The 21466-nt window shown below is 40.2% G+C and overlaps 1 protein-coding gene across 1 annotated transcript in view; it reads left to right on the top strand.

Moving 5' to 3' along the window:
* TG (thyroglobulin) overlaps positions 1–21466 on the top strand; it is a 141063-nt gene that overhangs the window by 35580 nt on the left and 84017 nt on the right. Inside the window, exons 19-30 of the mRNA XM_088149267.1 lie at positions 3786–3908; positions 6729–6844; positions 7135–7246; positions 8971–9168; positions 10356–10523; positions 11727–11792; positions 12896–12976; positions 14314–14451; positions 15551–15727; positions 16661–16772; positions 17994–18073; positions 20925–21068. Of these exons, the coding sequence (XP_088005393.1) occupies positions 3786–3908; positions 6729–6844; positions 7135–7246; positions 8971–9168; positions 10356–10523; positions 11727–11792; positions 12896–12976; positions 14314–14451; positions 15551–15727; positions 16661–16772; positions 17994–18073; positions 20925–21068 (1515 nt within the window). The remainder of the gene's footprint in view (positions 1–3785; positions 3909–6728; positions 6845–7134; positions 7247–8970; positions 9169–10355; positions 10524–11726; positions 11793–12895; positions 12977–14313; positions 14452–15550; positions 15728–16660; positions 16773–17993; positions 18074–20924; positions 21069–21466) is intronic.

Below are 21466 nucleotides of genomic sequence, written 5' to 3'. Positions count from 1 at the left end.
CAATCTTTGGAAGAGAAATAATGGCAACCTTGTTTTATGGATCCTATTTTTAAAAAATCAAAAGGTAGCTAGTAGTTTAACAAATAGATCATGTTGGGTATACTTTTGCCAAGCCTCCTCTGCTTCTTATCTGTCACGCCAGCTCTGGTTTTCTTTTCTGTTCCTTTTTTGCTTTGAAGAAGACCTGATGTTCAGGGAGGCAACTTCTAAGTTTGTCAAAAGTGAGTTTTTTTGTACAATTTATACACTCCCTTATCCACTCCCTCAATCCTAATAAGCTTTAGGAGGTTTATAGATATTAGTAATAGATAAGGTGTCAGTCTTAAAGGAAATCAACCCTGACTGCTCATTGGAAGGATTGATAATGAAGCTCAAGCTCAGATACTTTGGTCACCTAATGCGAAGAGAGGACTCTTTGGAAAAGACCCTGATGCTGGGAAAGATGGAGGGCAAAAGGAGAAGAGGATGGCAGAGAATGAGATGGTTAGATAGCATCACTGAAGCAATGAGCATGAAACTGAGCCAACTCAGGGAGGCAGTGAAGGACAGGAAGGCCTGGCATGATAGGGTTCATGGGGTCATGAAGAGTCGGACACGACTTAACGATGGAACAAAAAATAGATAAGGCAACAGTAATAAATAATACAATTACAGGAGATAATAGTGGTGGTTTCACAGTCAGTCCCTCAAGGCCTTCCAGAAAAGCCAAATTCTTCCAGTTTTCGCCATAAAAATTACAAATTTATGGTAAAATGTAGAGGTATGTTGGAACCCACACCTGAGGGCTTCCATGGAGTATTATGGCTCAGGCCCTGCAGCCTTGTCTGACAGAAAGACAAAGGAGATGTGGCTTCATTCAAACTTTTCACTGGTCATTTTAATAAGCAGAAGACCAAAGAGGTATCACTCAAATGTATTCTACCATTGTGAACAGCAGATCCATTGCAAGAGGAGAATTGATTGATTGAGCGATTGATTGAGCGATTGATCGATTGATCAAACTGATCATGTGATACCTAATTGTGGAAAGGGGGTGTTCCTGGGAGGGATGAGTGAAGAATGCCAGCAGTATATACCAAGAGTATATTTTTCAAGTAGGATCACCCAAGGTATTGTAATGGTATGTGGGAATGACCGTGGGAGATGGGGGAAGAGATGCTGCCTAGGGAATGATCAGATAACAGAGAGCATAGCCCGCAGCTGCATAATAGACAGAGAAAGAGACTCAGAAAGGAAAATTCTGTTAATGTAGCCTTATAATAAAGTAGAATTAGCTCATCTGGTTGTGTTTCCTGTCTGGTCTACCTGGGAAGGCTGACATCAATCTTGCAAGTCTGATAGTACAAATCTCCTGCCATCTTTTTTACCGCCTGAGAAGTTAGAGATATTCCTTTTTGAGTCTCTATCTCTGCAGGCTATGCCCTCTCTTATCTGATCATTTCCTAAACAACATCTCTCTCCCCCTCCCACATCTCCCAAGGTCATTCCCACATACCATTACAGGCATCTATATTGGGCAGCAGTGATATAGGAAGATGCCAGAGGCAGATGATCACTTTAGCAACCATAGCAAAGGCATCAATTCATGCTGTGTGGGAGAAAACAACTCCTGTATTTTTACCAAGAAAACCACATGGGTGCAGGAGAGTTGAAGTTCCCATGGTATGACTCCAGTGCGACTTGCAATTTGTTTTCAAATCACCTGGAAATCAAGGCCACTCCAGATCCTACTCAGTTTCTATCTAAATAGAAGTTATCTTTCTTAGCACCACCTAGATGCTGAAGATCTGCAAAAGGTGATAAAAGTCATGCAAGCACGTGCTTATGTAAGTTGCTATATAAGTAATGATGATGTCAACTTGTACAGTAGCACCTTGTCTCGTATTTCATCTCTACCTCCTTTCTGACTGATCTAGGATAGAGAGAGGACGTTCTCTCATGCTCCTGGCTCCATCCTATGGTTCTTTTTCCAAGCAGAAATGATCGCTTGCTCCAAAGCACCTACAGCTGAAGCTCAGAGAGCGGCTGCTACTAATTTTTGATTCGTGCGAGCTTGTTTTTTCTCTTGGAGGATAAGAGATGGCTGGAAAGGTCGATCCCTGACTCAGTTTCTGATCCTGGGTTGAGCAAAAGCTACAAACCTCCAACGTGTGGGAGTTTTATACCACTCTGTCCTGTTTTCTATCTGTAGAAATATTTTCATAATAAAGACCAATCTCACCAATTGTCAATCAAACGCCCCAAGACATTAGACAAAATTTCAGGAACATGAATCCCACCCTTGCCTGAAACAAGTGTAAACATTAAAGCAAACACACTAACTAGCTGTTTTAGGGAGAGGAGAAGGGGTTTATTTATTTATTTATTTGCTCATTTATTTTCTTTCTGCAATGCAATACAACCCAGTCAGGCTACAGGCAGCCTTGTGGGATTGTTAAGGAGTGGAAGGTTTTGTTGTAGTTGCCTAGAATTCCTCCTGCCTTCCTGCATATTGTATAGACTTTCTTTCTTTCTAATTAGGACTGTAAGATTTGGAAAGTTGAGTACTCCTTTTGGGCCAAGCTGTAATAGGCCTTAATTGTTTTAGCAAGAAATCATTGGACGGTGTCTCATCTCCTTTCCGTAATCCTTGGGGATGAAATTGGCAACTGTGGTCCCTTGAACCTCTGCCTTGACTTGTCCCGAATGCAACACTTGGCATTCATTTCAGAGAGGCTGTAAGAAGAGACGCATTCCTAGAAGCATGGTTTTGCTGGTGTGCAGTAACAACCCCCCTGCCAACAACTGTACCTGAGGTGCCTTGAAGCCTATCTTATTCATGAAGGCATCACGTATCACAGGGAAAAAGTAGCCTATTTTCAAAATAGTAGTGGCTATGATAATAACAATGTTCAGTTGTAATAGTAATAATCACCACCATCTTCATCCTTAATTTTTATCCTTAATTGACACTCCAGTGTGCTCTGAGTTAGAATGGTAAAGCTTTTGCTTCAATTTGGAATCTTGAATCTTGAAATCCTCCATTTGCTATTAGCCTTTTGTGTGTGTGTGTGTGTGTGTAAATGTGTGAGTGTAAGGGAATGAAGACAAGGACAGCATATGTACTTGTCTATCCCTCCCAGAGCACAAACAATTTGCATTGAGGATTTTCTTAAGTGGGAGATGTAATGGTATGTGGGAATGACCTTGGGAGACAGGAGGAGGAGCCACAGACTGGACAACTGTCATGTAAAAAATATCTCAGTCTACAGAAGGATGTGGGGGGAGTGGAAAGCCTTTCGGAAGGGACCCTCCCTAGTTTTCTGAAGAATAAAAGGAGAGGAAGGGAAAATACTTTCAGTCTTGCAAGATTCTGTTAATGTAACCTTACAATAAAGATAGAGTTAGTATTCATGGCTATGCTTCTTGTCTGGACTACTTTGAAGGGCTAACATCAATCTTGCAAGTCTGAAAGAGATTTAATGGAAGCAGGAGAAGTCAGGGACCTTGTATAGGGAATTCTACTGGATAAAGTACTGTATGATAAATGAGAGGATATTATAATTATATTATATATATTAATTATTATAATTCCTCATAATTCCATCACACTGTTTCCATTAGAATTTCACTAAGGTTGCCTTCTCCTTGGAAATAAAATTCTAAGACAAATTCTCATTCATCCAAATGAATGAAAACTGGTAGGAAAAGAAATTGCAAGGTAAGTTCTCTGCCAGCCTTAGCATGAAGTTCTATCAGGGTATTCTTCCAAACTTATTTCATTCCAACCCTTTACTTCATTTCAGTCCTCAGACGTTTTGAGAAGGTTCCTGCTTCCAATCTTATGTTCAGCACAGAAGAATCAGAAACAATTGGAACTAAAGCATTCCAAGGAGACCCTATGAGCACCCTTCAACAATGCATTGCAGGTCAGAATGTGGCTTTCCAATGCTTTCTCTTTCCAGACATAAAGTCTTCTTAGCAAGTTAGTCTGGAAACACACTCTTCTTTGTTAGAAGTCATACAAGATAAAGGATAAGGCTATCAGTGGCTGCTACTCATGGCAGCTATGTATTTCCTTCAATGTCAGAAAAAGAATGGCTTTGAACATCATTTGCTCATGTTCTGCTTATGGCCTTTCTGAAGACATCTGGTTGCCACAAATGCTGGACCAGACAGGCTTTTGGTTTGATCCAGCACAGTTTTTCCTACATTTTTCAAATATGATCATGTTAGGCAGAGTGCAGATATGACCACATTTGACACCAAAAATACACACTAGCGTTAGAGAGATTTAAAGAATGCAATGTCCTTATCTTGTTCTCCAAATGAATCCAGCCAGAAGGTATAAAACATATCTGGTTGTTTATTGAGCAAAATAAAACTACATAAAATACAAGTTCCATGCAAAACATAGAAAAAATCACTTCTTCTCATATATGTGGCATCCAAGACTTATCCAATACACAGGTTCAACAAAGTCTCTAGCCAAAAAACTCTCAGAGAAGAGGTACACTACTTAGTTATTAGTTACAACTACATAACCTATAAAACTGATTACATGATGACTAAAATCCTACTAGCGGTGAGGCATACAATCACCCACAATTTATTGACACTATACACCTCCCCTTAGGTAACTAGCATAAAGACGCCAATAGGTGGTAGTAAATAGCAGTATACGTGCAAACTACAAGACCAAATGCAGGTGGTGTGACTTCTGCAGTCAAAACAATATTTGGAGATAAGCAATTTGCTTTTCTTCCCATGAGAATATCCGAACAGATCATCCAGTGGCTGAATTCAGATGTAGAACTGAAGCAAGGCTTTGCATTATTAAGAGGAATGGCCATGAACCCTGAGATCTTGTCCTTTTATCATTTCTCATGGGTGTTGCTACGGAGAAGAGTGTGTAAACTGTTGCTCCTGTTTTACACATGCTATAAATGGTGGTGTCAGAACCTAGATTACCTATGGTTAGTTAATGCTTATGCCCTAATAAAATTGATTAGTCTTCCTGGTACTTCTAGATTTTGGGTATATATGGTTAGTCTTGACTATTTTAGTAAAAACAAGCCAAATTCAACTGTATATTTCTCCCCAATTACATCTGCCCGTCCCATCAGGTCTGGCAGAGAAGGCGTGCTGCGAGTCCTGTCTGCCAGGGAATTCCATTTGGTGGGTCCCAGGAAGTGGGCCTTCTCTGCTGTGGCACCCACCTTGTGGAATCTTCTCCCCCCGGAAGTGAGATTAGCTCCATCCCTCTCAACAGTCCAGAAGTCCCTCAAGACCTGGCTATGGGATCAGGCCCGGGGCTCCCAGGGGACCGGGGAGATTTTCCAATGGCTCCCTTATTATTATTAATTTTGTTTGTGATTGTTTTTATGTATTTATTCTTTTTAATTGTTGTACGGTGCCCAGAGTCATTTTTATGTGAGATGGGCGGCTATATAAATATGACAAACAAACAAACAAATAAATGGTTAGTCTTGACTATTTTAGTAAAAACAAGACAACTTCAAGCTTTGGGTACTAGGACTGCTTTGTTTTCACTGCTCTTAGTTAAGCTCACCCAGTTTAGGATTCTGATGCAAAGTAAAAGTGTCTACTGTAATATAAAGCATAAATGTAAGCTACTGATGTTTCTTTTTGGAGATATTGGAGGCAAAAGAAGTACTGCAGCCTTCCCTAGTTAATAGTAAATAATAACTTGGCCGCTTGATCCATTTCAACAGTCACTTATCAGCCCTTATTTAGTAAATAAAGTTATAGTTTTCCAATCTTGGCTTAAGGAATCTTACCTGCAGGTCTTTTTTAAAGTATAATATGCCATGGATCAAAGCTGAATTCAATTATTCTTACTATTTTACTGTTCAGCTCTTGTCCATCGAATTTAATTCAGCAAATAATCTATCAGAGCTAGTTGGGTGCAGAGGTTAAAGGCACCAGATTAGAAACGGAGAGACCCTGAGTTCTAGTCCTGCCTTAGGCATGAAGCCAGCTGGCTAACTTTGGACCAGTTGTCCTCTCTCAGCCCTTGGCAAGCCACTTTCAAAATTCTTGCCAAGAACACTGCAGGGCCTTGTCCAGCCAGTCGCCAGGAATCAAGGCTGACTCAAAGGTACCAAGGAAAAATATCCATGATCAACACCTACATTACTCTACTCCACAGATGCAGGAAACGTTTCCAACTTTTGAATGGGTTGATTTGAAAACTTTTAGTTGTTGTCACAAGTGTTATATTCTGCCCTTAATCTATATGATGTTTTAAATGCAGCCAACTGAGTGTGAGAATGGGTGGGAATATGGATTTTTTTAATAAAAAAAGATAACGCAATGCCTCCACAGTTGAAATCCCCTCCCTCCAATGGCAATAATATTTGTCTTTTTAATAAATTACAGTAGATCTGGTTGTTGATCTTTTGTGGCCTCATCTACAGGATACTGATTATCCTGTGGCTTCTGACATGTTGCCAGATTTGTTATGACATAAGCTTTCAAGGCCAATTCCTGCTTCGTTAGCTTATGGTGAGGAATGTCTTTTATATATTATATAGTTTATGCCACACCAAGCCTCAGAGTATAAACAGCTACCTGCTCTACGTTGTAGAGGCCCAAGATAGATAGTTGAACAGAAGACCTTCCCTGGAAGTAGACCAGTGTATTTATTGCTGGTCATATTCATTGCTTGAGCAAAGAGAGTGGTATTTAATCCAGAGCTCATGTGATGCATCTTTTGATGTTTTCAGAGTGCGAGAAGGATGAATCCTGTGGGTTTCTTACCATGTCAGCCATGGGCTCGGAAACGTTGTGTGAGCTGTACAGTGCTCGGGAGAGCAATTACAACTGCTCTACTTCTGGACTGGTAACCACATGCATTTGTTTTATGAGGACAACATAGTGAACCAGAAGTGATACTTGCTCCCTTTAGGGGTGCCTCTGAGATCCATCAAATGAATGAGGCTCCATTATCAGCTAGAAAGCTGAAAAATGGTGGCATTAAGAAAGCATCTTAAGATTATCAGGAGCCTAACTCGTGTCATGGGAGTGGATGTTCCTCCATGCCCATTACAAGTACGATGCTGGAGTATAACAATCCTGCAGCCTGTGTCATCTACCACAAATTCACTTTTTCTGAATATTTCTTCTTCTTAGGTTCATGGTGTTTGGGATAATTCTCTCACCACTAGCATTGCTAGTCTCAGCTGCCTAATTAAAGTGAGAAGCCCAGATAAGAAAAATTCATTGAGCGTGTACTTGAAAAAAGGTATGTACAGAACAACCTTAATTACTCATGGTCTGTTCGAGAGAATACCACCAACAATTTTTATCGTTTAGAGCTGTGATGCTCAGGCTGGGGTCCACAACCGTTGGTGGTGTTTGGACATCTATGAGGTGGTCTGCTGAAGCTGGCCAGACCCTGCTTGCCACCTCACCTATTGCTTCCCTGTGTTTGCTGCCAATCAGTTGGCTTGTGAAAATGGATCAATAGCTAAAAATGAATTCATTGAAGCAAGCAAGCCTACAGAGCAATACAAATAACAATATGAGTACTCAAATTCAGAAAACTGACAATAGTGCGCTGGACTCAAGTACAGTTACTGATGATAAATCTGCAGGTATTGTGCTAAACAATCTCCAATGAAAGAAAATAGGAAGTATGAAGATGAATATCTAAAAATGAGAGGCAGATCATCTCTAGCCCCTTAATACAGTGAAATCTCCATTTAACAGACCTCAATTTAACAGATTTCAGATACAACAGACACATCTTAATTCTGGACATACTTCCCAAATAATGGACAAATCCCATTAAATTGAGGCTTTACTGATGCTTCTGGGAAAGTATTTGAATATCAGGGTAGGGCGGCTGATAGGAAGATTTGGACTGCAGATGGAAGATGTGGGTGGGGGCAGAGGTAGGCTGGCCAGGAGGATATATGTAGCCTTGGATCAACCATTAAGCAACCTAGGCAAGTGCTTAGGACGCCAAGGGAAGGGGGCACCACAGAGTTTTTTCCACTAGCTGTCATGCCCTGAACTCTTTCACTGCCACACTCAACTTTAGCGTTTAGCACTTATAGAGTCTTAATGTCTTGACAGTTAAGCAATGGAAGGGCTGAGGGGCACCATTGTTGAGTTGTGTTTAGGGCATCAGTTGGCCATAATCCAGCCCTGGGTATAGGTGATGTGCCAGCAATGGTGGCAGCAGTGGGAAGTTGGGGGCTTGGTGAAGAAGGGAAAGATTACACTTTTTGAAATGGTTGGACATCTAGCACAAGGGCTGGGAAGTGACAAAGAGGGTGGATTGATATCTTCAGTTGTTGGCAACTGCAAGGAAGTTGGGGAGGAGTATGAAGATGCCCTTGAAGAAAATATGTGGCAGCCATTACAAAAATATCAGCTTAGCCCAGAAGGACAGGAAGAAGTGAGGAATAAACTCAGGATTGGCCTGTCTTGACTCTTTGGGGCATAAGATGGAGCGAAAGAATTAAAAAAAAACCTGTCAGGCTTTCAAGGTTCTGGTGTTATAGTCTACCTCAGCCTATCTGATATTTCTTGTGGTGTCTGTTTCTTGCAATGGGGGAGCAGGATATTAACAGGACATGAAACTTTGTGTAGTATTCTCCTTGTTTTCACGTAATGTACAATCTTCTACACTTTCTGTTTTATTATATTGATAAAAGCCTAGGGTCCTGCTACAGTATAGCATCACACTAGGATACTGAGTGGATGGATTCTGGGGAAGGATGGCATCCATGATCTTTAATTGTAGCTTGGTTCTTGATGGCTCCTGTGGATATGAATTACACAGTGCACAATCTGAGATACAACAGAGCAGTCAAAAAAAATTCTGCCTCACCTCAAACCAGGAGCCAGTAATTTTTTTAAAGGACTTTTGGAATTTCAACAGTGTGTTGTGGATGTTCTCACAGAATAGTTCCAGTTGAGGGAGCAGGGTATTAAAAACAGTTGTCCCTTTGTTCCCAGGACAAGAATTCACTACAGCAGGAGTCAAGACATTTGAGAAGACTGATTTCCAGGATGTTGTTTCTGGCGTGTACAGTATTCGGGTAGTATCAGCAGCTGGTACATCTTTAACAGATGTTCATCTCTTTTGCCGCCAAGTCTGCCATCAAGATGCTTGCTGTGATGGCTTTATCTTAAGCCAGCTCATACTTGATGGAGGTAATTGTTTAGACTACAGCTATGGATGAGAAGTTCATCCTTCCATTTATACCATATAGTAAGAAAGAAGCCAACTGGAACAGAAATCTAGTTTTGTTGATCTTAGGATCTAGATAATAAATTTCTATGTAATTAATTTTAAATCAAGGCAACTTGTTATGACATTTAATTAGTGATAATGGTTAGGCTTGCAAATGTCATAGTTTATGATTCATGGAGTTATGTGTAACTTCTCTAGGACGCAAGAATAATTGCAGAAGAAATTGAAGAACTGCAGCTTCTTTCTCTGTAACAATTTTGTTGTTGTTGTTCATTAAATGTTTATAAACATGCCAGTGGCTCTCTTTTTCAAAATGGAGAAGTCCTGATCCAGTCTGTATCCTAGAATGGTTAAATGGCTAAACTAGGACTGGAGAGAACCAAGTTTAAATCCTCACAACTATGAAGCCCACTGGGTGATCTTGGATCGCTCTTCATCTTACTGCTGAATTTATCAGCGTTATTGTGAGGATGAAATGTGGTGGAAGAAGAACCACATGAGCTGCCTTGAGCCTTTTATAGAAAAGGCAGGATGTAAGTTGAACAAAGTAAGAAAATGTTGAAAAATAAAATATCTTTACTGTCAAGAGTCCTTCAAATTGCCTAGTTAAAAATAGATAGGTGATTTCAGAGTTGAATTTATAAATCAAAACTTCAGATGAGGGATGAATGGACCATACTTTGCTCCATTTATCCATAGACAAATTTGCCAGACCATTTATGGTTATATGAGGGTTGGACTTAAATGTAGAAGGTGGGTGAGAATCACAGCAGTGTGGGGTATTTACACGGGAGCTCCTTTTTGCTCTGGCATTTCTTGGAATGACCATGTAACCACACCATATTTCAGGCTTGGCTTTGCCTGGACCATGCTGAAGTGGTAGATCTAATCTGTGATACAGATTAGATGTTCCTAAGGAACTAAGGTTGTGCCTGTGTCTTTTCAAGCATTTTCCAAGATGAGTTGGATGGGATGAGTTCTTTTATACTTCCTGAGAATGGCGCAGTAAGCCTTCTAGAGCAGAATTACTGAAAAGGCCAGTTGAACTCTTCTCCAAGATTTGGCTGCCAGGATCAAACGATTACCCAGATTCATCAAGAAAGAAAGCAGAACTGAACCCTGTAAATCTTTTCTTGGCTGTATCCAGGTAGTATTGCATGTAGTCTACTGAGTTCTCCAGGTGCATTGATCTGCAACCTTAATGATTGGGATGGAAGCTCAACCCGTCAACAAGGTGATATATGCCAACGAACAAAGTACAAGGAAGGGAGGAGCCAGTACACAGTCCGAATTGGAGACCAGGTGCTTGCTGGAGGTAAGTGGCTCAAAGCCTTGTTCACAGAATATGCTTGCTTCACCAGGTCAGTTAAAAGACTTAGCAGCTTCAGTTCCCCAATACAGGTAGTCCTTGCTTAATGACTGTTTGTTTAGCAACCATTGAAAGTTACGACAGTGACTTACAACCAGTGGTCAAAGTTACGACCATCATAGTGCCCCCACAGTCACATGATCATGATCTGGACACTTGGCAACCAGCTCGTATTTACAATGGTTGCAGTGTCCAGGGGTCATATGATTGCCACTTGTGACCTTCCCAGCTGGCTTCCCACAAGCAAAATCAATAGGGAACCATGTGATTCACTTAACGACCACGTGATTCGCTTAACAATCACTCAATTAACTTAATGACTGCAGTGATTCGCTTAACAACCACCACAAAAAGGGTAATAAAATCAGGTCTGGTCATCTTATAATTCACTTAATGACCGCATCGCTTAGTGACCTAAATTCAGGTCCCAATTGTGGTCATTAAACAAGGACTACCTCTATGCTCACTGTGGTTAGTTTTAATCATGGTTAAACCTGAAAGCAGGTAACATTTTGTTATATCATCCTCAATATATTAGTCACTTTTTAAAAACACAGATTGACTTCTAAGGGCTTTACAGGGTGGGGCAATAAAGAGGGTGGCAGTTGTGAGATTCTTTGTCCCCATTTATGTTTTATAGGGCTTGGATGTTTTGTTTTGAAGTGAAAGTGATGTAATGAGTTTAGCAAAGTATTTTAATCAACTCATGAATGTGCTACTAGAAGATGTGGTGGTGGTTTCTAGCTTCAATCGCTTTAAATGATAAGGCTGCCTGTTCCTTTTAGAATCAAAGCGCTGTGCCTCTTGATATCTGTAATTGAGGAGCACAGGAATTACAGTCATCGTTTGCAGATTTCCCCGGGGGGGTCCAGGTTGGTTCCTCTAGGTAACAAAATTCTGAACTTCGGCCTAATCCAGCTGGGTTCTTCTTGTCAGATCCTAAAAATGTAATTAGGCATCGTTTCCGATTCTAGACCAAACCCCATGTCTTTAATCCTGCCTTTATCTGTATTTCAAAATCAGCAGACCTGCTGCGTTAACTTACTTATTTTTCATTCTGCTGTCCGGTGCTCAAAATGGATGCCCATGGGGACTGCGGTGTCGTCCTCCTTGGAAAAGGAAGTCAACAATATTTGTTTTCCTCTTTAGCTTCTGAGCTTGCAGATAACGCGGAAAACCCCTTCACCAGCTTTCAGCGTGTTTATCTCTGGAGAGGTAAGTGGTTTTGCAGGGGTTTGCCAGGTGTCGGTCTGGAAGGAAGAAGTCCATAAATCTGTCTCAGCAGAATGGGGTTCAGTTACGTCTTTTATGTGTGGAATAATCTGATGGGCCCATTCCTATATTCCTATGTACATATATATACTTATGTGTATGTGTACACATAAACCTGCATGCACACATATGCACATTCATATTCACACGGCCAGCTAGGTGGCAGCACCTGGTTACATTTGGCTGATCCCAAAAAACCTAAGCAGGGCTAGATTTCGTTAGTATTTTTATGGGTAACAAGCCAGGAAAACCTCAGTTTGTGTAGGCATCCATGCCAATACAACTATATGGACATACTCAAGTATTCATCAGGAGTTGAGCTCCTGTTGAGGCAGCCGTTATGTTTTCCCTTTGCGCACACACACACACACAGTTCTACAGATCAGCTTCTGTCTCATTTGAATTATTGATTCAGTTTGAATTTTCAGTGCCATCTGATCCTATAATTAAAATCAATTTGATTTGATGCATGCAAATGGTTGAATCTTTTTGCAGGCATCCCCTTGTTTAGATGTTCCGATCTGATTTGGAAAGTGCCTCTCATTTGGAAGTGTGTTCACATGCATAGCCCTGATATATATCCAAACTGCTTCAACATTCAGCGTTGCAGAAAACGAAGTAGACATACGGACGGCTGTTAGACAGAATCCTTATAATTTAAATAGCAATACAACTGTTGTGGCTGCTATGAGAAATATTGTACCCTGAGACCTGCACCTGGTATCTGTACGGCTCAGAAAATTCCCCACTGAAGAGGAAGACCTTTTAAATTTAATTTACCTTTAAACTGTACTTGACTAGATAGCCCTTCCTAAAATCAGATTGGGCTGCCATGCTTTCAGATATTGAACTGTCCTCCTTAAAGGAGACATGCCATATTCCAGGATATGGTATTTCATTTCCAATCTCCTCTCAGATTGTAAATTTTCCCCCTTCACTTGTAGCTCCAGAGCATTTCAGTTCTAACTGGGTTCTTATTGTCTTCCTGTCCAAGAGAATATCAGTATTAAAAATGTGGCTTAAATTCTGTTGGGTTGCCTCTTTAGATTCCACCATGATGACCCGCAATGGATGGACCATGTGTGATGCTACTGTTGTTCCAACACAGACTAAGTCTCTTCTATCAGGTAAGTATGGGCCATACATCTAAATGTGTAGAAGTAGATTTTTCACAGTAAAAGAACTGCTCTCCTCAATCTGCTACCCTCTAAATATGTTCAGATTACAAAGTCTAGACTATCCAAGGGCAGCCCAAATTCATGGTGACCTGGGATTTTGGGATTTGTAGACCCAACCCATGTAGAAGAAAGCTAATATTGAACATTGATAGTGTTGTGCTTGTTTTTTGGTTGAGCATTAAACCAGGATTAGATCGGAGGTTCCTCATTCCCCTGAACAACATACCCTATTATTATCCATGCCTTTCTAGGTCAACAACCTCATTCTTAGCTTAAACTTTTATTTTGCTTGTGATTAATGTTTGATGTTAGGGCAGTAGTGAGCAAGTTCTCAAGGAAAAAGGCTTAATTTTAGCTTGCTGCCTGGTGGGCCAGTTTTTTTATTTGCAGAAAACTTTTTAATGTACGGTGGCTGTCATCCTGACCTGTAGGAGCCATTACTTGAGAACTCATCTACCTTTCTTCTCTGTGTTTAGACCAGGCCTGAGTTCTGCACTGAATTATCAAAGTAGCATACATTGAATAAAGTCTCAGAGCTATTTCTTCTGACATGCAGCCTTTATTTTTAATATATTTCCTAAGGGTAAACCTTGTAAACATTCTGTTGTTCCTGATGAGTTCAGTTGACCTATTCCCAACTAAGTATGCACAGAATTGCAGCTTTAATTACAAACATTAACAACAAGTAAGAGTGTAATGGTTCAGGTCTTGAACATGGTGGACTTCAACAGTCCAACCTAACTCACAGGGTTGTTGTGGGGGTAACATTAAGGAAGACCTCTGTGTATGTCACCTTGAGCTCTTATGGGAAAAGCCAGGATAGAAATGCATTAATAAAATAAACTACAATCTACATTAAACCCATGAACTGGGATTTTCTTTTCCCTTTTCAACAAATGATGTTTTTTTTTTCTGTTCTAGCAGGCTTTTAGCCTTGAATTGGTCTTTTCTGTTCCTCTGATGCATATAAACATTTTCTTTTAAAATTTGTTCTTTTCCCTATAATTTGAAAGAATTTTAAGCCAGGAGTTTTAACCGTAGCTTGTTGCACAAACACTAATCTTTTGGTTGGCACATCATATTAAGCTATAACAGTTGGGCTCACAATGTTATGTGTGAATGGGACTATTGCATCCTTCTGAGAAAGTTTCTGATTTATTGTATTTTATTTATTGGGATAGGAATATGGAAGGGCTGGATACAATAGGATGGGGTTGTTTTCACTAAGGAAGAGGAGGAGCATGTATTAAAACTTTATGTGTGTCTTTCCTCTTTGTGTTCATCAGCTTCTACAAAGGAACTCTTTTCTATAGTGGAAAACAACCAAATTCTGACTGAACCAAATCGTTCTCTGCCTTCCCAAAAATATTGGCTTTTCAAGCACAGATACTCAGCTGAAGAGGTTCTTGTTTGGTGTCTTGCACGTAAGAAACTTTAGGTCATGGGGAAATGGTCACACTACTGATTACTTAAGGTCCTAGACATGCTCTAATCTTTCTAGAATGTTTACAACATTCTGTTAGCATACCAAGAGAGAAATGAAAACTCAAAAGCTGGTTTTTAAAAAGTTGACCCTAATGTGGATGTGAAAACCATAAATCTGATAATAGGCAAACTGAGACTTTGAGAGTAAATGGCATTCACTACCTCTAGCAAAGCACATCCATTTTCATTAAGCTATCTCAGTCTCTTATCAAGAAATCTCATTTGCTTATTAAGAAAGAAAGGCTTGAAATACTACCTAGTGAAGCGAGGGAAGCAGTAAAGCGTAGCATTGTGTGAAAAGAACAGATTGATAATCATCTTGTATCATGATATCATATGGGGAATTTCTTGACTGAGGAAAATGTCAGACTTCCTATCTTGATGTTTCCCAGATATTTTAGTCTGCAGTTCCCATCATCTCTGACCACAAGCAATACTCCCAAATCTTCTGGGGAGCATCAGACTAAAAAGGTTGAGTTTCAGACTATCTGCTTCTTGCAATATGGTTTTAGTCATTCAAAATTGGAAGGGGAAACTTCCATTGATTAATGCCTGGAAAAAGAACATTTGTTTTAGGATTTTAGGACACAAAGTAATTCCTTATAAGAATTTTTCAGGAGGCTATGGAAACAAAAGAGGTTCTTTAGAAGATTAGCATGAACCTCTATAGCACCTTTCATCAATCGGGAGTTTTCTAAGTGTGTTGGGGTTACGTTTCCTAGAATTTTTAGCCAATGTGGCAAAATATATCTGGATGGGGCAATCCTTTAGAAGGATATTCTTCTACAGTATTAGAATGTAGGAACTCATCATCCAAGTTTTGGAGGAGTGATATTAGGGACTGCTTAACCAGTCAGTTATAGCCTGATGGACTGAAAAAACTGGAACAAAAGTGTTTATTTACTTATATTTACTATATTTTTAAAAAAATTAAGTAGACCATCATTTATTTGTAAATGGCTGTATTGCAATTATTTATTTGTAACAAGGCAAGAATAATAAAAGTGGTAATCATGAATTGTTTCTCCTCTTTTCCAGGTTGTGTAGAAGATGAGTTTTGTCTGCTGGCCGATGTCCCGAATAACACAGACACGGCGTTCTTTCCTTGCACCCTCTATCCAGCAGCACAAGTCTGTAACACTTTCATTAACAATATCCCTAACAACTGCAAGATTGTGCTACCGCAAAAGCCCCGTCTTTTATATCAGAAGATTGGTGAGTTAATGGTCCTGTTAATTCATGCTTATTCCCTACATGAATAAACTGGTGTCATAGGAAACAAATGAGGGTGTGGGGAAAGGATTTCCTGATTGTAAGAAGAATTTGACTGCATTGGGGTTTTATGCTGACCTCCCCTCCAATGAAGACAATGGTCAGATAAAAGACATCTGAATCTGGGCAGAACTATAACCTAAGCAAACATCTCAGACATGACCTTCCCTAGTTCTCATGAAAATAAAGGGGAGGTAGGAGGGAAATGCTTTCAGACTTGCTAGATTATATTACTATAACCTTATAATAGAAGTAGTATTAGCTTGTGTGTCTTTGGTTTCCACATTTCATCTACTTTGGAGGGTTGACCTCAACTTCTACCAGAAGGTGGATAATAGGATCTCACTGACAATTACCACTGCATTTTGTACCAATCAAAGCTTCCAGGTGGTCTTTAAAGGCAGCCCCATGTAGAGTGCATTACACATAGTGATCAGGAGACAGGGTGACAAGCTAGGGACCACACTTTGCCATCCACATGCTGGGGCCCTCCAATAAAAAAATGCCAGTGAAGCTAAAACTCAGACTAAAATTGTTGCTACTCTATTTACAGTAATTTTTAAAATTAAAATTATATTTACTTCATATGATTGCTATCCTGTCACGTACTGTATTCAATCTCTACCTCCTTCTTTCACATTAATAATTGCAATTTGGTAATAAGCTTTGGAAGGCTGCACTTTACACTTTTGGGAGCACCATGCAATTCTTCAGATCAAATCAAATCTTTATTATGGTCATAGACCAGCATTATGCAATTCTTGGCTCTCAAAATTTACACCCTTGTCCAGTATAAAGCAAATGTACCCACCCACATGAACGGAATTAGCTTTGGAACTAAAACTCCTGATTCTTTTTTTATGGTTGATTTTGCAGTATCTCTTGAAGGGAGCGTCAAAAACTTTTACACCCGTCTACCATTCCGTAAAATGTCTGGAGTCTCTGTGAGAAACAAGATGGATATGTCTGGAAAAACAGTGTCAAATGGGTAAGTTTTCTTCCTGTTGTGTTGCATGTATGGCTCCTTCCCCTTTTTTCGACATCTTGAAGAGGCTCCAATCTCTTGCTCAAGACCACAGGGCAGTGTTTCTCAACCTTGGCAACTTGAAGATATGTCAACTTCAACTCCAAGAATTCCCCAACCAGCCATGCTGGCTGGGGAATTCTGGGAGTTGAAGTCCACACATCTTCATGTTGCCAAGGTTGAGAAACACTGCCATAGGGGATAGACTGTGCACAACAAACTTTTTCCACTCAACCTCCCCAAATCTGCACATAATATGTCTAACAGCAGTCTGCCATAAATAAGACTGCAGGGAATTTAAACATTGGTTTAATGTGCCAGTGTAATGACCCAAGCAAATAGCCATCATCACCTTGTTTAGTTGTTTGGATTTTTTGTGTGTACAAAGCATAGTTTTCTATAACCACATTTTTACCACAGCTGGATAAAGCAGGAATCAAACTGACAAAATTTTATTTTTAGAAAATAAAATAAAAAAAAATTACAGGAAAAGGGCTGAAAAACAGAATGGTTGCATAATGTCTTAGCGTATGTACTGAAAATAATACATGTATTAGCAAGAAAAATGTTGGGAGATGACTCAAAGACAGCTTGTTGTTGGATAAACATTGTGAAATGGGTACTCCATCACAGCGGTTAGCCATCTTTTCTGGTCCTGGACTCTGCCTGCAAAGTCTGAAACAGTTTGAGAAATGAGAAAATCTTACAAGATGTTGATATCGTCACATGGGACTTTGTAAAATTTGGGCTATATGGCCTACTCCAGTTCTGTCGGTCTGTCTTCCTACCTACCTTCCTATCTACCTAGATCATCCCAGGAGATGTTCTCAAAAGGCACACACTTTGGACAGGTCATAACAATATATATTATAAAAGAAACAAGTTCAAGCAAAATAATAGAACCACTCTGTAACATTGCTGGATCCCAGTTGTTCATTTAAATTCTGCTGCAGAATTCTTCTCTCTCATGTATTTAAGAAAATCATTAGACTCTGCTTTAGAGATTGTTTTAAAAAAAATCACAGTGGCCTTAATACAACTTGGTATTCCTGTTATTTGCTTCTGGTTTGGAATGCAAGTTTCATTCAGGTTGCTAAGCTCAGGAAGTCATTTATCCCAGGAATTAAGGTATGAAATGCGTTCATTTTCTTCTGTTTTTCAAATTCTGTCTTTTATTCTCTCCAGTTTTTTTGACTGTGAACGGCTTTGCGATGCTGATCCTTGCTGCTCAGGTTTTGGACTTCTAAATGCTTCCCAAGGCACAGGTATTTTTTATTCATTCATTATAAACCTTGCAGATTTTTTTCCCCCCTCTAAGGTAATCTGCATCCTATTTCACTGTGGTTCACAGCATATAAACAAACTCATGTTTGTTGAGCCATGTACCTGGTAATGCAGTAATTACTCTGGATAAGAAAGGAAAGTGGATTTATTTGATAGAGACCTGCAGCAAAAGTCAGGCACCATAGAAGCTTTAATGGAAACTGCTGAGGTCTGTGGATTATCAGGGTCTCCATACTGATCCTGAAACTTCCTGGTTTTGAAGCCAGGAAACTGTATCCATCTCTGTTGTTTCTGTTGCTGGTTAATCTAAGTCCTCATAGAAGACAAAGGGGCAGGTTATTTCTTTATGTCAGCACTGCACAATGGACTTGAACAGAGAACAAATGTATATATATTTGTGAAACTGGCCATAAGGAATCGAAAGCAGGTCACGCTGACAAAGAGTCATTGATCGGTTCTGTGCTATCAAATCATTTTTGACTCCTATCAACCACACAGATAGATTTTCTCCAAGACAACCTATCCTTAACCTGATCTTTTGGGTCTTCCAATGGTGCCCCCACTGCCACTGTAACTGAGTCCATCCCCCTTTGCTGCTGCTTCTTCTCTTTCCTTCCACCTTTCCCAGCATCAGAGCCTTCTCCAGAGAGCTGGGTCTTCACATCATGCGTCCGAAGTAGGATAATTTGAGCCTGATCAATTGTGCCTTGAGTGAGGACTCTGGGGATCTGTCAGAATCTCCTGCTTAGCTTTTTTCCTAGCAAAGAAATGTGTGTCTCTAGAGCCTACCAGACCTGGATAGTTTAGATATGTTTTTCAGTCTTGCTTTTAAAGGTTGAACATTTTCTCTTCTGCAAGTTTCTGGTCCAGGCCAGATCACAACTGAGGCTGGATAGAGCACTTATTCTAGAGTAGATGCCTTCTCGGTGGTTGTAATGGTTTGCATTCAACCCTTTCTGGAGCCCAAGATGTTCCATCCCCTAAGCTTGAAACAGTTGTTTCAAGTGTTTTGACCATCCAAGAAGTGTATCGCCATTAAAATGAGGCTGTGTCAAGGTCAAAACAATTTCAGAATGGTTGAAACAATGTGCTTCAAACTCAAGGCAACTGTTTTGGACTTAAAAAAGAACATTTTGAGTTCATACTATATCAACCTCCAACTTTTGCACAGCCATCACACCTTGCTTTTTTAAAGCCTGGCAAACTAATAGCAAAACCAAGGTCTTTGACATGTACAGTATTTTTTCCTATGTGCTTCCTAGATTGACCATGGTATCATGCCATGTTTTGTGATTGCATGGTCATTCCAAGAAATAGTGGTAAGGAAACCTAGAGTCTTTTAAGAGCCCAGTTCTGCTATGAAAGCATACTTTTTTGAAGGTTAAAAATAAGGGATACCCCAACCTCATACAAGACTCATCCATGCTTATCATGGATTTCTTGAGGGAGAGGGAAGAATAGTTCCTAACTAGGATTTGATCTACTAACCTCAGTTTTGCCTAGGATCAGCTGTAAACAAAATATCCAAATTCACTCCCAAAGGATTTGGTGGGGAATTTGATTGATTGATTTATAAATCATATTTATATGGCCGCCCAACTCACAGAACATGACTCTGGATGGCATACAATAAAACCATAAAATAACAATATTAAAACAGAATGTCATTAAAAACATTGATGCTGTTATTAAAAAAGGCTAAGTGAGATTTTTAGATATTATGAACAGTGAAGCCACCTAAGGAGATCAGTGTTCCCTGGAGACTTCCAGGCTTGTTGACAGAGCCAAGCTTTGAAGGATTTCTGGAAAGATGGGAGGGAAGGGGCCAATTTCACCTTGGGTGGGGGGATGCTGTTTCAGAGTGGGTGCCACAGCAGAGAAGGCCCATCTCCTGGGTCCTGCCAGATGTAGCTCCTTAGCAGATGGGACCCAACGCATACCTCTTCTGCTGGACTTGATGGAACAGAGAGGTATAATCAGGAAGAGGTGGTCTTTCAAGTACCCTGGCCCCATGCCATGATGGGCTTTAAAGGTCAAAACCAGTACCTTGAATTGCACCTGGAAGCAAACTGGCAACCAATGCAGCTCACAGAGCAGAGGTGTAACATGTGCTGTTGTAGAAGCACACATAACTGCATGTGCTGCCACATTCTGCACCAGCTGAAGCTTTCCGATACTCTTAAAGGGCAGCCCCACGTAAAGCACATTACAGTAGTCCACACAGGAGATGAGCAGGGCATGAGTGACTATGAGCAGACGCTCCTGTTCAAGGAATGGGCGCAACTGTTACACAACATGAAGCTGTGCCATCATTGCTCTCTTAAGTCTTCTCCCTATTTAGCTTGTCTATGTGGTTCCTGCTAATGGAGCCTCCAGAGTATGGACCTGATGTGTAGTCTTGAGCCAATTCTGCTTTCTGCTTGGTTACAGTTGGAATAGACCATTTTAACCATGGTCTCCATCACTTTTCATTGTTGGTGTCCAAAGTGAACCATCCTGTCTCCTAATGCCCTTGCTGACCTTCTCTGAACCTGTTTCAATTTGTCTGAATTCTTCTGATGTTAAGTTATGCAGAACTGGATATAGTACCTGATGGAGGCTGACCATGATTTGCAAACCAGGTTCTGTTGAAACTACCTAGACTTGTATTGCCATTTTTCTGGCAGCCACGTCACACTGCTGATTTCATGACAGCAAGCAGGATATCTCTCTATTGACCAGAATGTTTTTATTTCTTCAGTGATAAATTTATTGATGGATTATTTAAAAAATGCCAAGCACCCATAGAAAGCTATAGTAAATATGACAACCATAACTGTTTTCTCATTTCAGGCAGCAAGGTCTTGTGTTTGACTCTGGACAGTTTGGGAATTCAAACCTGCAGCAATGAATTCAGAAGTGATTGGCAGATCTTCAATTGTACATCTCTGGAAACTGAGGCCAGAGTTCATCCCTTTGGCTGGTATCAAAAATCCTGTGAGTAGCAAATTGCTCTTTTTGGGCCATATATAAATATGAGTTCAGTCTTATGATGGATACATCTGTAAATGGCAGAAGCCGCAGCATATTAGAGCTTATTGAGTTGATGCTAGGAAGGAATTCCAGAGGGACTTCTGTGGGAGGCAGAAGAACAAATATCTAATGCTTTTAGATATCAGTCCTTTGAGGGAGGTCAGGCTAAGGAACAGAAACCGCTGGGATTCCAGGAACGCTACTTTATTGTTGTAGGGTATTGTAACAGACTCTTGAAATCCTGTCCAATTTTCTCTCTTTCAAGTCTTATACTAAACAAAATCAAGGTGAGGTTATCTTGAGTTTCTTTCTCACCCTTCCCTTCTATCTCAGGACTGTGTAGTCTTTTCTGCAAGTCCCTC

Source organism: Python bivittatus, unplaced genomic scaffold (assembly GCF_059951505.1).
Source record: "Python bivittatus isolate LINGU-HERP-01145 unplaced genomic scaffold, Pbiv_v1 ctg000590_np1212, whole genome shotgun sequence".
NCBI classification, from domain to species: Eukaryota; Metazoa; Chordata; class Lepidosauria; order Squamata; family Pythonidae; genus Python; species Python bivittatus.
This window is presented reverse-complemented; position numbering and strand designations above follow the sequence as displayed.